Source organism: Rhincodon typus, chromosome 2 (genome assembly GCF_021869965.1).
Source record: "Rhincodon typus isolate 14 chromosome 2, sRhiTyp1.1, whole genome shotgun sequence".
NCBI classification, from domain to species: domain Eukaryota; kingdom Metazoa; phylum Chordata; class Chondrichthyes; order Orectolobiformes; family Rhincodontidae; genus Rhincodon; species Rhincodon typus.
In genome coordinates, this window is record NC_063333.1 from 82260151 (window position 1) to 82277842 (window position 17692).

Genomic DNA, 17692 nt, shown 5'->3' on the forward strand with positions numbered 1-17692 from the left:
AAGCTGAATGTCCTTGACCGCTGAAGTGTTCCCCAACTAGGAGGGAACATTGCTGTCTGGCAATCATTGTGTGGGTGTCCATTCATCCATTGTTGTAGCATCTGCCTGGTCTCACCAATATACCATGCCTCGGGGCATCCTTGCTTGCAGCATGTGAGATAGGCAACGTTGGCCGAATCACATGAGTATCTGCCGTGTACGTGGTGGGTAGCGTTCCCACGTGTGATGGTAGTGTCCATGTCGACGAGGTTGCCATGGCAGGGTTGTGTAGTGTTGTGGTCGATGTTCTCCTGCAGGCTGGGTAGTTTGCTGCGAACAATGGTCTGTTTAAGGTTTGGCGGTTGTTTGAAGGTGAGAAGTGGAGGCAAAGGCATGGTCTTGGTGAGATGCTCGTCATCATCAATGACGTGTTGAAGGCTGTGAAGAACATGGCGTAGTCTCTCCGCTCCTGGGAAGTACTGGATGATGAAGTGTACTCTATCAGTCATACCCTGTGTCTGTCTTCTGAGGAGGTCGTTGCAGTTTTTCACTGTGGCAGTTCGGAACTGATGGCTCAGATCGATCAGTTGAGCATCATATCCTGTTCTTATGAGGTTGTCCTTCAAAATCTTTCGGTGTCCGTCACAGTCCTCCTCATCTGAGCAGCTCCTGTGTATGTGCAGGACTTGTCCGTGGGGGTGGCTTTTCAATATGTTTCGGGTGGAAACTAGAGAAGTGCAGCCATGTGAGGTTATCTGTGAGCTTATGGTAGAGTGAGGTACTGAGGTGTTTGCCCTTGATGGAGATGCGTGTGTCCAAGAATGAGACTGATTCTGAAGAGTAGCCCACGGTAAGTCTGATTGTGGGATGAAACTTGTTGATATCACTATGTAGTTGTTTCAGTGATTCCTCACCATGAGTCCAAAGGAAGAAAATGCTGTCAATGTATCTGGTGTATAGTGTTGGTCAGAGGTCCTCTGCAGCAAAGAAGTCTTATTCGAATCTATACATGAAAATGTTGGTGTATTGGAGAGCAAATTTGGTCCCTGTGGCTGTTCCATGTGTCTGGATAAAGAACTGGTTTTCGAAGGGTAAGATGTTGTGGTTGAGGATGAAGCAGATGAGTTGTAGGATGGTGTCTGGAAATTGCCAGTTGGGGGTATTGAGTATTGAGGCTGTTGCAGCGATGCCGTCATCATTGGGGGATCCTGGTGTAGAGTGCTGAAACGTCCATTGTGACGAGGAATGTTCCTGGTTCGACTGGTCCGTGGGTGCTGAGTTTCTGTAAGAAATCTGTAGTGTCGTGACAGAATCTAGGGTTGCCTGTACTATGGGTTTCAAAATGCCCTGACATAGAGAGGTTCTCACACAGGGTCCCATTGCCTGATATGATGGGACGTCCAGGTGTGTTGGCTTTGTCTATCTTCGGAAGGCAGTAGAAATCCCCTGTGCGAGAAGTGTGTGGCATGAGAGTTCATAAGATAGTCTGAAGGAAGGAACAAAAGTATTGACCGCTCTGTTCAGTTGACGGGTGTGTTCTTTGATTGGATCAGCAGGCAGTTGACTGTATTGTTCCTGGTTGTTCAGCTTCGGTATACTTCTTTGCAGTAGTCCGTTCTATTCTGTATAACAATGGTTCCTCCTTTGTCTGCTGGTTTGATGACAATGTTGCAATTGGTCTTGAGAGCATGGATGACGTTGTGTTGTGCTTAGGTGACATTCTCTGCTATCTTGTGAGCGCAGCAGATGAATCTGGCATTAATGCATCTCCTGATGGTGCATCTCCTGATGGTGTGAGCATACATTACAAGCCTAGGGCAGCGGTCTTCTAGAAGGAGCTCCAAAAGCTTGTGATTTCAAATAAACCTGTTGGACTATAACCTGGTGTCATGTGACTGCTGACTTTGTCCACCCCAGTCCAACACCGGCACCTTCACATCATTAGTTTCACAGGGACAGACATGGGCTCTGGTGGGATTTGTGCTTGCACAGTTCACAGATGTCGCTGGCTATTTAAATCATCAGCTGCCAACATCGAAGGGGATTTTGATAGTTTTAGAGTGTGAAACCTGAAATGTGAAGAGTAGAGCTGGTAAAGTGTGAACTTTGTGTATTTCTTTGGCTAGCTAATGATACTGTTTTGGAGACATAATGTACCCTTTGGGCCTGGTACTGGGACTCCTCTGGTGAAGGTGAGATGCCATTTAAGTACCTTTATCTAGAGGTCAAGTGCCTTTTGGTGCGAGTCAGCTATTTCTCAGGGTAGGTAAAGTGCCCTTTGGAATTGTCAAAATTAGATATAAAAGAATGCAAAAAGTGCATAAAGCCATTACTGTGAAGCACATTGAAACTGTCAAAGGATTTTTCAAGAGGGCATATCAAAAGGAACTATCAAGAGGACCTGTCAAAAGTGTCAAAGAGATTTGTCAATAGGACCTGCCAGGAAGAGCTGTCAGAAATGTCAAGGGTATCTATTGAAAGCGTCAAGACAACGTGTGAAAGGGAACTGTTAATCTGGCAAGGAATTTAAAAGTAGATTTTTGAAAAAGAAATGTTTCAGCTATTAAAAATGATTGTTTGGTATTTCACTATCTGTTTACATATATCTTAAGGCATCTATTGCTTGATTATTGCTGGACAACAGTATTCATAACAATCCATTGTCACAGTAGGGTGTCTGCCAGTTCAGTCTGTTTAATATCTGCAAGTGATTATAAACTGTTTGGTGAGGGTCTGTGAGTTCCAATTCTTGTTTTTATAAGGCTTATGCTCATGAATGAAATATTTGCTGTGAAAGGTTTTATTTAATTGAAGGAACGTAAAGGTAGTAAATGCTTTGTGTCTTTGTGAATGCGAGTTTTTATTTCAGTATAGTGAAGCCTGCAATAAATACTTCGAGCATTATAGTCTTTTTGAACATTTTTAACTCATCTCTGCATAGATCCTGAAGTCTATCCATGGTGAATACTGTGTGAGTTGATAGATGTAAAAATTAGGCAGAGCCAAAACAAGTCAGGACTACGTGACTTTGATGGTTAAATAATGGGTGTCCCTACAGTTCTCTTGGAAGGAGGCTTTGTTCGAGAACACTGCATATTGTCAGAAACAACTCATTGCAAGGGTCTGGAACTCATGAGGCACTTTTGCTTCAGAAACTGGTCTTCTAATTGTACACCCTGCATTGGTAGTATTGCTTCTTTTGAGATGGATCTCAGTCCATCCTCTGTTTTCTGAGGTCGCATGTAGCTTTGTTGAAGAGAGCTGCAATTTCTTTTTGCTGCTCCTGCAGCTAATGCTAACTGTACATGTTAGTGTGCCTCTTCATGCTGTGGCTGTTCCTGTTGCTCCTCATCTAAGGTCCATGATAACAGCTGTATGATTCGCTCCCGCACTGCAGTGAAGGCTGGTAACAGAACAGTTGATCAAAGTGGATAAAGTCCATGGTTGGAGGTCGCTTCTGGAGCAGTCATAAAAAAATGTGCTCTGTGCACAAACCTCTTATGTTGGCAGGACAGCATATATGCAGTTTCACTCTTTCGAAGCTCTCAAGCCTGCTGATTTCATTCAACAACACCTCCATCCTGTGCTCACACTGTTGACCCTGACATGTTAATTCATTCCTCAGAAAAACCAGGAGTGAACTGATAAAGATGTAATACTAGGTTAAGTCTAAATTTTGTTACATTTTGAAACTACTTACCCACTAGCTTCACAGCATTTTCATACTTAACTCCCAACTGGTGACACTTAAACCTGGAAGAGTGCAGAATCATGATGACTCTCCAACACAATGCCACTTTTCAGAACTTTAACCCTTGCTCTCAATTCAACTAGTATTCCTTAACAATTAGCGCTTAGTCTTATTTTGCCTTTACTGTGTCAGTATATGTGGTGAAGTTTTCGTGAATCAACCTGCAGCACAGTGGTGAAAAGCTGCAGCCAAAGACCCTAGGATAAGAGATAACAAGGTGCAGAGCTGAATGAACATAGCAGGCCAAGCAGCATCAGAGGAGCAGGAAGGCTGACGTTTTGGGCCTAGACCCTTCTTCAGAAAATACCCTAGGTATTCAAAGACCCTAGGAATGTTTTCCAGCAATTGGATTTGAAGAACTCCTACCAATGTTTTTTTTTCTGCTTCTTGCTTAATTCATCAAACTCTTTTTAATTATTGATTTTCTGACTCATAGTAATACACTAGGAAATTAGAGGCACGTGTAACAAGGATAATGCAGTATTCATGTGGGACTTTCATCTTCATATAGACTGGGGAAACCAAATTTACAGTAACAGTGTGGAACATGAGTTCATGGATTGTAAAGAGGACCATTTTTTAGATCACTGTGTCAAGGAACAACCTGAGAAACAGGCTATTTTAGATCCAGAAAATGCTGAACAAACTCAGCAGATCTGGCAACATTCTTGGAGAAAGAAACAGAGTTAATGTTTCTGAAGAAGAGTCATATTAGGCTTGAAATTTAACCTTTTTTCCTTCTCTACAGATGGTGCTAGACCTGCTGAGTTTCGACAGCATTTTCTGCTTTCCAGCATCCGTGGTATTTTGCATTTATTTTGGATATAGTATTGTGCATTGAAAAAGGTCTCATTAATAACCTGATGTTGAAAGGGCCTCTGTGGAAGAGAGACCATAATATGATTGAATTTAATTTTGAGTTAAAGGTAATTTCGCTAAGTCAGAAACCAAAGTTTTAAATCTAAACAAAAACTACAGAGCTATGAAGGTCAAGTTGTCTAAAGTTGATTGTGAAACTCCATTAAAAAAAGACATGTTGATAGGCAAGCAGTGGCTAACAGTTAAAACTCTAATACGTATTTAACAACAAATATATGTTGTACGAAGACACAAATCTGCAATAGAAAAGATTCAGTCTAATTGTGTCTAACAAGATCAGTGAAACATAGCATTAGATCAAGTGATTGGCCTTATAATGTTGCCTGAGAATTGGGAGAACTTAACTATTCAGCAAAGGAGGACTAATGCATTGATAAGGAAGAAGAAAAGAGAATATCAGTGACAAAAGATTGTAAGTTTTTCTGTTACAATGTAGCTACTCGAAGATTAGTGAAAGTAACAGTCGGCCCAGAAGAGGCAAAAGGAGGTGAAATGAAATGAGGAACAAGGCAATAGCAAAAATATTAATAAGTACTTTGTACTTGTCTTCATGGCAGAAGACACAGAAGAAAAACATCATGAGAAACCAAGAGTTTAGCAAGAATGCAAAACTTAAATAAATCAATATATGTAAAGAAATAGGACAGAAAAAAATAAAGGAACAGTGTTGGGACAAAGGCAATGGACCTGACAACCTATATGCTAAGCTCTTTGATGAGATAATTTCTGCGATAGTGAATGTATTGGTTTTGATATTTCAGAATTCCTAAGCTTTTAGAACAGTGGCTAGGGATTGGAATATAGCAAAAATAATCCTGCTTTTTAAGGAACGGAGAAATTGTCAGCTACAGTGTAGTTAGCCCTACAGTAGTAGGCAAAATGATCGAACTCAAAAATAGATACTTTGTGACGCACCTAGAAAACAGTACAAAGCAGGACTTACACAGATTTTTGAAAGGCAAATCATACTTGACAAATGAGTCATTTTTTATGATATGACCAGTAATGGATAAGTGAGAACCAGTGGATAGTAATAATATCAGAGATAGTTGGAACTGCAGATGCTGGAGAATCCGAGACAACAAGGTGCAGGGCTGGATGAACACAGCAGGCCAAGCAGCATCATAGGAGCAGAGAGGCTGACGTTTCGGGCCTAGACCCTTCATCAGTTTCGAAAGCATTTGAAAGGGGGGTCACAAGAAGTTATTTGGACATTGTGAGTTTAGAATAATTTTAACATTGAATGAGGATTGGAAAATGGGCAGGAAAAAAAGTTACGTATAAACAGGACTGTTTCCAAGTGGGAGACTGTAAATAACAAAAGTACCACATGAATCAATAGAAAATAGGGAGGTTGATGGGGTAGTGAGTAAATGATAGGATTGAGCTCTAAGAGAGAGAAGAGCAGTTGGATAGACAAAGGAATTGATAATGATCTGGCTAGGAGGGTGAATAGTTGTTAATGGGGACTGTTAGTGACGACCAGTATGTAGTGTGTAATGGCAGGCTATGTGATAACAAGGCCTGGAACGTGGGGTAGCGGGCTGAGACATGGGAGAGTTTAGGCCCTAAAATCATTGAACTCGATACTGAGTCCAGAGGGCTCCAAGGCCCCTAAGCGGAAAATGAGGTGTTATTCTTCCCGCTTGCGTTGAGCTTCGCTAGAACACTGCAGCAAGCCAGAGACAGAGATGTTGGTCAGGGAACAGGGTGGTGTGTTAAAGTGGCAGGCAACAAGTAGTTCAGGGTCTTTTTTGCGAGCAGAATGTAGATGTTCTGTCCTCAGCAAAGGTCTCAGCTTTATTCCTCTGTGTTTGCACCTTAACAAATTTCGGGCATGACATGCGGTCGAACTCTCCTTCCGCCATCTTCGCCTCCGCGCCAATTTCTTTGGACAAGAGTCCTCTCCCCGTCCCACAGACCCCTTTGCCCAGTTTCAACACTCTCCCTCCACCTGGACCCTTACCTGCATTTGATCTGTTCATTGAGAACTGTCAACGTGATATTGGTCGCCTCAATTTCTCTGCCTCCCCCCTCACCAAATTCAATCTGTCTCCCTCTGAACTGACTGCACTCCGTGCATTCAGATCCAACCCTGACTTTGTTATTAAGCCTGCTGATAAGGTTAATGCCGTTGCGGTCTGGCGTACTGACCTCTACATTGCAGAGGCTGAGCGCCAGCTCTCAGATACCTCTTTCTATGTACCCCTGGACCATTACCCCACCATGACACATCAGGCCATTGTATCAACTACGGTAACTGATCTCATTTCATCCGGTGATCTCCCCCACCAACTGCTTCCAAGCTGATAGTCCCCCAGCCCCGCACAGCTCACTTCTGCCTTCTTCCAAAAATCCACAAACAGGACTGTCCGGGTAGACCCATTGTTTCAACCTGCTCCTGCCCCACAGAACTCATCTCTTCCTCCCTTGACTGAGTCTTCTCTCCCCTGGTCCAATCCCATCCGTCCACGTACATCCGTGATTCCTCTGATACTTTATGCAGGTTTCAAAAATTCCAAGTTGCAGGTTCCAGCCGCCTGCTCTTTACCATGGATGGCAATCCCTTTACACATCCATTCCCCACCGGGGGGTCTTAGGGCTCTCCGCTTCTTTCTGGAGCAAAGGCCTGAACCGTCCCCACCCACCACCACCCTCTTCCACTTGGCCGAGCTCGTCCTCACCCTCAACAACTTCTCTTTTAACTCTCGTTTTCTTCAGGTCAGAGGGCTGGCCATGGGTACCCACATGGGCCCGAGTTATGCCTGTCTGTTCATGGGGTACGTGGAACATTCCTTGTTCCAGTCCTGTTCCGGCCCCCACCCACAACTCTTTCCCTGGTATATTGATGACAACATCGGTGCTGCTTCCCTCTCCCGTTCGGAATTGGAAAGGTTCATCAATTTCACTTCCAATTTTCACCCTGCCCTCACTTTCACCTGGTCTATCTCTGACTCCTCCCTTACCTTCCTCAACACCTCTGTTTCCATTTCTGGGGATAGACTGGCCACTAATATCCACTATAAACCCACCGACTCCCACAGCTACCTGGACTATACATCCTCACACCCTGCTTCCTGTAAAGACTCCATCCCATTCTCTCAGTTCCTCTGTCTCTGTAGCATATGTTCAGATAAGGCCAACTTCGACAAGAGAGCCTCTGAAGTGTGCACTTCTTCCTCAACTGAGGATTCCCCAGCACCATTGTCAACAGGGCCCTCAACCGGGTTCGACCCATCTCCTGGACTTCCGCCCTCACTCCTCTTCCCTCCCACAACAGCGATAGGGTTCCCTTTGACCTTACCTACCATCCCACCAGCATCCACATCCAAATCATCTGATGCCATTTCCGCCACCTCCAGTGAGATGCCACCACCAGACATATATTTCCTTCCCCTCCCCTGTCTGCCTTCCGCAGGTACTGTTCCCTCCAGGACACCCTGGTCCACACTTCCTTCACCCCCAAACCCCCACAGCCCCACGGCACCTTCCCCTGCAACCATCGAAGGTGTAACACCTGCCCATTTCCCTCCTCCCTCCCCATTATCCAAGGGCCCAAACCTACCTTCCAGATGAAGCAACACTTCACCTGCAAGCTCGAAGAACAACACCTCATTTTCCGCTTGGGGATCCTGCAGCCCTCCGGACTCAATATCGAGTTCAATGATTTTAGGGCCTAAACTCTCCCATGGTCTAGCCCCCTACCCCACACACCAGGCCTTGTTATCACACAGCCTACCATTACACACTACCTATTGTTAGTTACTAACAGTCCCCATTAACAACTATTCACTCTCCCAGCCTGATCGTTATCAACTCCTTTGTCTATCCAACTGCTCTTCTCTCTCTTTCGGCTCTATCCTATCGTTTACTCCCTCCCCAATCATCCTCCCTGTTTTCTGCATACACACCAGCATTTCCCAGCTACCATCAGTTCTGAGGAAGGGTCACCGGACCCGAAACGTTAACTCTGATTTTTTCTTCACAGATGCTGCCAGACCTGCTGACCTTCCAGCAACTTCTGTTTTTGTTCCTGATTTATAGCATCCGCAGTTCTTTCAGTTTTTACACTGATCAGTATTGGCCTCAGCTATTTACAATCTATAATAATGTCGTAGATGAGGGGGCAGAGTGTAACATATCTAACTGTGCTATCAATATAAATTTATGTGGGAAAGTAGATGGCAAGGAAGATGCAGAGACTGCAGAGGAATTACAGACAGGTTGGCTGAATGCGTGTGACAGATGAGAGCTGAAAAAAAAATCCTTTTGTATGATAAAAGACTGCACAATGCTTACATTCAGCAGGTGCTGAATGTCCTTGTACAAAAATCACAGAAACATAACATAGAGGTAGAGGAAGCAATTAGGAAAACCATTTCAGCCACTCTCTTCCCTGCTTCACACACTCCTTCCAGCATCTCACTAACTTCCTCTCCTGCTTCATCCACTCTCTTTGCCTCATTGCTCGGTAATTGTAATTGGGGTAAGTGTGTTTATCCACCATTTTCAGACTTCATTATTGCACTAAATAGAGTTTGCAAAGGTAGAGTCTTATCTCTTCTATGTATATTTGAATAGCACCATTTTTAACACAGTCACATCACAGGCATTGACTCTGGATGTGCAGGAGGTGGGCTTTCAAAATTGTATTAACATGAACGCCTACTGAAACTGTGGTGTATGAAGTTGGGAAATGTAAGCTTATGATGTTTAATTCCAAATAAACGTAAGATGGAGTAAAAATTGGCTCCAGGATTATCATTCACCAAATGAAAATCACATGGGATTTATGGTGGGCTGGCTAGATGGATACAAAACTGGCTTGGTCATAGAAGACAGAGAGTAGTGGTTGAAGGGTGTATTTCAGAATGGAGACCAGTAACTAGTGGTGTTCCACGGGGATCAGTCTTAGGTCCTCCGTTGTTTGTAGTATAAATAAATGATCTGGAGGAAAATGTGGATGGTCTGATTAATACGTTTGCAGATAACACGAAGATTGGTGGAGTTGCTGATAGTGCCAACGATTGTGAAAGGATACAACAGGATATAGATAGATTGGTGACTAGGGCACAGAAATGGCAGATGGAGTTTAAACCAGACAAATGCGAGGTGTTGCATTTTAGAAAATCAAATTTAGGTGTGAATTATGCTATAAATGGCAGATTCCTTAGGAACATTAACATACAGATGGATCTGGACGTGTACGTCCACAGTTCCCTAGAAGTGGCAACACAGGTAGCCAAGATGATTAAGAAGGCATATGGCATGCTTGCCTTCATCGGCCAGGGCATGGAGTCCAAGAGTTGGCAAAACATGTTGCAGCTATATAAAACCCTCGTTAGGCAGCATTTGGAGTATTGTGTGCAGTTTTGGTCACCACATTACCAGAAGGACATGGAAGATTTAGAGACAGTGCAGAGAATGTTCACCAGGATGTTGCCCGGTCTCCAGTGCATTGGCTATGAGGAAAAGTTAAAAAGACTAGGATTGTTATCACTGGAAAGACGGTGGCTGGGAGGAGACCTGATAGAGGTCTATAAAATTATGAGAGATTTTGACAGGGTGGATAGAGACTTTTTCCCAGGGTTGAAATTTCAATTACAAGGATGCACAGGTTCAAGGTCAGAGAGGGCAAAAGTTTAAGGGAGATGTGCAAAGGAAGTTTTTCATGCAGAGAGTGGTGGGAGCCTGGAATGCTCTGCCAGAAGAAGTGGTGGAAGCAGGCACATTGGCAACATTTAAGAGGCATCTGGATGGTTACATGAATGGGGAGGGAATATAGGTATATGGACCGAGTAAGGGAAGAAGGTTTATTTTTTGGTTTAGTTAGGCCATGATGATCAGCACAGGCTTGGAGGGCCGAAGGGCCTGTTCCTGTGCTGTACTTCCCTTTTGTTCTTTTATTCCTTATAATTGTGTGAATTATAACAGTATGTTGTTTTGGGCTCCTCTGTAAGTAAGGACACACTCACCCTGGAGGAATTAGATTGCCCCACGAGAAGAGATTGAGTAGACTAAGTGAATGTTAGGGACTGACAAGGATGAGCAATGATCTGGTTGAAACATAAAAAAAACATTAGAAGTTTAACAGGATGAATGCTGAGATAATGGTTTCCCATGATGAGAAATCTAGAAAACAGCATCAGCCTCAGAAAAATACATTGATGAATTACGATTGAGATGAGGAGAAATTCTTTCTTTCAGAAAGTTCTGAATCTTTACAATTATCTCTGCTATAGAGCTGTGGGTGCTTGGCTCTGAATATTTGAGGCCAGTAAATTTTGGAGTATTAGGGGACTAAAGAGAAACGGGGTAGCATGGGTAGCTGGAGTTAATACAGAAAATCAGCTTCAACCCTGTGGAGTGGTGCAGCATGATCGAAAAACTAAATGGGTCTGTTTTTGTTTTAATGCTTTCGATAACAACATTCTCAAGTCCTACTGGTCAGCACCAAAGAGGCGAATGATTCTATCGTTAGCTATGAACAGTGATTACTTTTGTTTTGACGAGTATCGCAAAGAATCCATTTGCTTCCATCAGAACCTTGTGCATCAAACAACTCATTCCCCCCAACAAATTACTACAAGAAATTCACTTCCCAATTATGTGCCTTCATGATCCCTGTGTCACTGAGTCAATTGCAGCCACATGGCATTTTACATATTTTGCATTCATCAATTCCTGTTAGCATAAAAGGACACATGCCGATGGTGCAGTAAGAACAAATTAACTTTTCATTTTGTTATTTTTCAGGTACAAGAGATTCCAGATAATATAAGCAACGGAATACCACAAATTATGCAGAATGGGAGACCAACATGATGAAAAGAATATTTTACAGAAATAAAACTTTTACTGCAAGTTAACTCTGCATGAGGAATGTGATATTTTTACATATCCCATAATTATTAATGCCAAAGTCTGGAGTTCAGGTTTCTACAAACAAACCACCACCTGGTGCCAGAAATAGCAGCATGGCACTACAATCTCAAGGAAGCTTACTCAGCTCTGAGTTTACAAGAAGATTTTAAGGTGATTCAAAAGGTCCAGGTGTGTCGCTTTAAGGAATGTTTTGTGAGAAATCAAAGGCTAAACTTTTAAGAAACATCACTCAACAGACTTTCCAAGAAGCATGCAAAATAGGCTATTCAGCTTTCAAAGAAAGCACTTAAATTGAACAGTTATTGATATTCGAAAGCAATTTTTCATGGAATGCCAACAATACTAAAAACAAATTCAGTCTCCAGTTACTGTATCTATGCTGAATGCACTACTATATATACACACTGTGGGTGACAGATGGACAATATAATGAATATTTGTTGTTGAATTCTATATTTAAAAATAATGAATCACTATTTTTCTATAAATGTTAATATGACTTCATAACAATAACACAGTAAATAAAGCATTGCTTCATCAGTGAGCATTTGGGTTTCTTAAACAATATTCCTTCCTCTCACACAGCAAAACAATTGTCCTGCAGTGATTGGTAAAAGTTAAGATAATGGTAATGAGGATATTATATGCTAAGGATTTGTTGTGCCACATTATTTTCAGTTGTGTCCTCAGTTTGCTATTGTCTGCAGACTGTTTTCTGTTGGGTACACATCTTAATGTAATTTTAATGCAGATCATACTGAAAAATGATTTCTGATTGCAAATCTGCAAAGATTAAACATTTACTTTCGGCAAAAAGAAAGTGAACCAACTGGACTATTTGAGAATAAGGTCTTTTATTCCAAATACAATGAATAGCAAAGAAATGTGGTTTTAGTTTCTTGGAGGGGGCAACATGAAATATGATGACATATTTACAACTACCATAAGCTACTGCAAAAAATGTTTGCATAACAGTACGATGAATATTGGTACTGTGTTCAAAATACCATTCTTTAACCTTCTGATGAATATTAATAAATATTAGTACATTTATTAAAATATGCAACGTGTAGTTTAATGCTCTCTCTGCATTGCAAATGTGGCACATAATCCAAAACAAGTAATTTCCTTGGAATTGCTCTCATTCAGCTGCTATAAATTGGCACACAGCAGGTCAGGGAAAATTACTGGCCCAATAAATTTTTCATAACTAGACTAAGCTGCATCAAAGAACTTCAGCCAAGATAGAGATAGAAGTACTGCTTGCAGTCTATGTGTACCCAGACTAGGCTGGAATGGAAATCAGTTACAATACCATTTGCCCAGTGACTACAAGTGGACAGTATACATTAATGAACATGGGTAAGGATGGAATCAAGTGATATCCTCCTAGGTAAATGGTCTCCAATAGTCTGATTACTCTCACTGTCTACATTCATAGAATCATACAACATCAACTCTTCAGTCCAACCTAGCCACGTCGACCAGATATCCCAAACTGATCTCGTCCCATTTGCCAGCATTTGCCCCATATCGCTCTGAGGGCTTCCTATTCATGTATCCATCCAGATGCCTTTTAAATGTAATTGTACTTGCATTTACCACTTCCAGTGGCAGCTTGTTCCATACATGCATGACCCTTTGCGTGAAAAAGATGTTCCTGAAGTCCCTTTTAAATCTTTTCCCTATCACTTTAAACCTATGTCCTCTAATTTTAGATTCCCCTACTCTGGGAAAAAAACCTTGGCTGCTCACTCTGTCCATGCCCCTTGCAATTTTATAAACCACTACAAGGTCACCTCACAGCCTCTGAAACCCAAGGAAAATCCCTCAACTCAAAAATCTGTATCATTTGGCCTTGAATATATTCAATGACCCAGTCCCCATTACTCTCTGTGGGAAGACAATTCCAAAAACTAACAACAAATTCCTCCCCATCTCTGAATGAAACCTTTTAGTTTGAAACTCTGCCCTCTGAGTTGGAGATCACCCCGTGAGGGGAAACATCCTCTCAGCATTCACCATGTCATGGCCCTTCAGAATCGTGTGTTTTAACATGGTCACCTCTCATTCTTCTAAACCTAGTTTGAGATATTAAAGTTGAGTAAACTCCAGCATAAAGGTCACAGCCAATAATGAAAACAGCAAGTTTACAGAGAATCACAATCTGACTTCACAGGGACAAAGCAGCTGCAGCGGCTCAGTGAGAGGTGTACACCAGCAGGAAAACACGCTCGTACTCCTCATTGGCCAACACATCTTCAGTATTCTGCAGAATGAGAGTCATTCAAACATAGTGGAGCCCATGTTGACTCATATCCCATCAGTGAAGAAGATTTCTATTTGTGGGACAGGTCTGGTGCCATAGAAGTTGGTGCATAGGTAATGAAGTGAGTTTGTGAAGATAGTATGACTAAACTCGACAGGACTTATGGCGATAGACCTCCATTAAATTCTCCAAGATTGACACTTAGTCAATTTCAGATAAAATTCAGCAAATTGTCTCCATCTCTACAATTCACATGAGCAGCAAGTTCCAAGTCATTGCCAATAGCTTTGTAAAAAAATGCTTTCGCACATTGCCCAAGTGTATTTCTTAAGCAAAACCTTAAAATTGTGTCACCCAGCCATTGTAATGGGAAAACATTTCTTTGCCTATCTTGCCTGAACTTGTCAGTCTTGTACACCTCTATCAAATCTGCCTTCAATATTCTTTGTTCCAAAAGAGCAACCCCAACTTCTCCAAACAACCTTCTAGCTAAAATCTTTTGTCCATGGAATGATTCTTTGCACCTTCACAAACTGTGGTGACCAGAATTGGAATCAATTCTCTAGTTGTGGTCCAAAAAGAACTATATAGAGTCAGCATAATTTCCTGCTTTTGTACTCATACCTTTATTTGTAAAGATCAATATCTCATTTGCTTGGCTGATTATAGATACTGTGCCATATCAACTTTCTCTGTACATGACACTCTAGTTCTCTCTGTCCCAACACAATCGTTAGAACAGTGCCACTAAATCTAAATGACCTTTCCCTATCCCTTCTCCCAAATGCATCACCTCACACTTCTCTGTATTAAATTCCATCTTCCACGTGTCTTCCCATCCTGTCAATTTATCCTTGTTGAAATCTGAGTGCTGAATGTTGGAGAACACCGCTGCTACCATCCTGCAGGCTAAGAAAAAACCCTTAATAAAAACTGGTTCTGAGGAAGAGTCACCGGACCTGAGACGTTAACTCTGATTTTTTTTCCTTCACAGATGCTGCCAGACCTGCTGAGTTTTTCCAGCAACTTCTGTTTTTGTTCCTAAAAAAGCCCCTTTCTCTGTGATTAAGTCATGTTTTCATCCAAGCTGACACTGACTCTCCCATTTCACGATCCTAAATTTTGTTAACTAGACTTTTATGCGAGACGTTGTCAAATATTTTGTAAAAATCCAAATTAGACAATATCCAATGTCTTCCCTTCATCAATCTCTGTTTTGACATCAAAAATGCAATTAATCAAATACAATCTGCCTTTTACAAATCCGTGCTAACTCTTCCTACTTGACACAATCCCCTCCAAGCGTCTATGGCTCTTTTTCCCTGATTATTGTTTCTAAAACCTTATCTAGCACTGATGTTAATCTAATCTGACTCCAGTTATGGAGTCAACATATTTAAAACACAGTTTTGAACCAGGTCAAGTACGGGAGGTTCAGAGTTGACCTGCATGGTCCAAGGTCATTTTCCCCACACATGTCAGACAAGGGAAAATTGGTACCCCTCTTTGAGATCAGTGGCTTGGAGGTTGGAGTGGTGCAGAGAAGGGCATATTCCTCGCCCAGGACTGGCAGAGTAGACCACAGCACCAGGTTCTGCCAGCCGGGTCTGAAGCTGCCACTCAAGACAACAAAGTCTCCACAATCTGGAACATGCCTATGTCAATGCTTGCTCCATCAGCATAAGTACCCACCATTTTTCTCTGCTATCTCACACTATCTTGGCTACCACACAAACTTCTGATCAAAACTTAAGGTCTACCACTGTCACTATAATATGCAATATCTTCCTTCATTTGTTCTCACTACCCTAACTCTCCCTTACCCTACTAACTGTGCACACCCTCTGCCCTGCTTACACACTCACTTGACTCCCCCCGTCACCTTTCTCCCATCTGCACCAGTATGACAGCTGCACAGCCCATGTTCATCTAGCTCAGTCCCTCCCTTCATCCCATTCCAGGAGAAAATGGCCCACAACAGAATGGGAGAGAGACAAGATGGTTGGTGGTGTGCACGACATTCGGCTCCTTCCCCCTTATGAGGACAGGATCCTGCTCCTCCTGGTCAGTGAGGAACACAATGCTCATGTATTGATGCCAAAACATCCCTGTCCTGACAACTAAGGAGTAGTCATCATCCATTGCTGTGCTGCCCTCCCCTTACCTTAATGTATTGTTAGCATACCCGAACTTCAACCCCTAGTTCTCAACGTATTCTCACTTTTGTTTCCTGCAGGCATTCGTGGCATATGCATGGTCCCAGAGGCCAATAGGGCGTTCCCCAAGACATCTGCTCCTCAACCTCTGAGGAGGAAACCACAGATACCTCAGAGGATGCACCTATAAGGCTGCCTCCTGCACTCTCCACCAGCTCAGACACTGACACTTTGGTGACTACGATAGTTGGATTAGAGTCAGGAGCATGTGCTGGTGAGCGCATCACTGTCATGTCTCTACTTCTGGTTGAGCAAGCAGTTCAGAGTCCAGCACTATCAGTGTCTGAATATAAGCACGGACTTGCACTCTCTTGCTCGACCGTAGATGCTCAGTCCCTGTGGCAAGGATGATGAGGCAACTTGAACTCACTCCAGGTACCCCTCCGTTCACAAGGAGAAGGGCATACCAGCAAGTACCTCATTGGAGGAGGAACCTCACTCAGGCCTATTAGACATTTCTACTCAGAATGCTCGGAGATGACCAGGCCTTCCACCTCCACCCTCAGCTCAGTGGGAGTTTAAAGCTGGGTGGCCACACTCAGTTCATTGTAAATACATTATCATATTTGTATATTTACATTCACTTTTCGTCATCTCCTGTGTGAGTGAATGTCAGTCTGCCCGCAATGAGAAATTGAAGACATGGAACCTCATCATCCTTTGCCCAATGGTCCAAAGTGTGAAGTGAGCTGCTTCTCCAGCAGATTCAGGCCATGCGGGCTTGGAGATGTTGGCTACTTTGAGCAACTAGTGTCAATCTTCCCAGGTTGCAATACATTGCGTGTACATCACAGCCATTAATGGGATTGATTCACGATAAGGCTGCATGATGTGCTCATGACTGCTTAGGGCCATGATCTGTGGTCTATACAATAGATTCCTGCTTAAGGTACATAATGACCTTAAATGACCTTATGCATTTCTATATTTATCAGCTAGCAGCAGCCCTTTCAAGCAGTTTACCAAATGTTCTGTATCAAGTTGCTTGTTGTTTCAATACCATCAAGAATACAATGTTGCATCTTTTGGGGTCTCAGTGAGTGGGCTATGCCGAGAGTGAAAGCAGAATCATACATGTAGTGCTCTCAGGTTCCTTTCACCTGTGCTGAATGGATATCTGTGTAATTCTGCTGCCCACTGAAGGACCTCAAATCACTCAACATCTCCCTCCCTCCCTCTCAGAATGAGGGAAAGTGCAGTGAGGCTGGTACTTACCCGATGCCAACATTCATGGATGGAGTTGCATGCAACCTCTGCCCGTGGAGCATGTCCTTTGTCATTGGCAACTCGTGTTCAAGATGGTGATCCAGAGGAGCAGGTGGTCAGCTGGATTTGGCAAGTTAACCATTCTGACTTTCATATCAGGAATTGTCACCGCAAAAATTCTATCCACCAGGTGGAAGAATGGGGAAACTTCATATAAATGAGGTGAGATTAACTAATAATAAGGACGTTAATGCATGCAGACCTCTCACTGCCCAAACTGAGAATACCATGTCGCTGTCTATTACTCAGTTGGAAAATGGGACTTCTTGCTCTTGATATAAAGAAGCTCCTTGCTGGCCATCTCACACGATTTCCCAATTTTCTGACCAATACCCAATTCATTCAGGGACTGGAAAACTTTTACCCCATGAGTTATTTCAAATGGAAATTGGATGGCCATTTGAGGTAAATAATGTTGGAGGGCCACAGGGATAAAGCAGAGGAATA

The 17692-nt window shown here is 42.7% G+C and overlaps 1 protein-coding gene across 1 annotated transcript in view; it reads left to right on the forward strand.

Moving 5' to 3' along the window:
• The window catches only part of LOC109927727 (transmembrane protein 196), a 71130-nt gene extending 59696 nt beyond the window's left edge, over positions 1-11434 (forward strand). Inside the window, exon 4 of the mRNA XM_048616731.1 lies at positions 11366-11434. Within this exon, the coding sequence (XP_048472688.1) occupies positions 11366-11434 (69 nt within the window). The remainder of the gene's footprint in view (positions 1-11365) is intronic.
• Positions 11435-17692: the final 6258 nt, after the last annotated feature.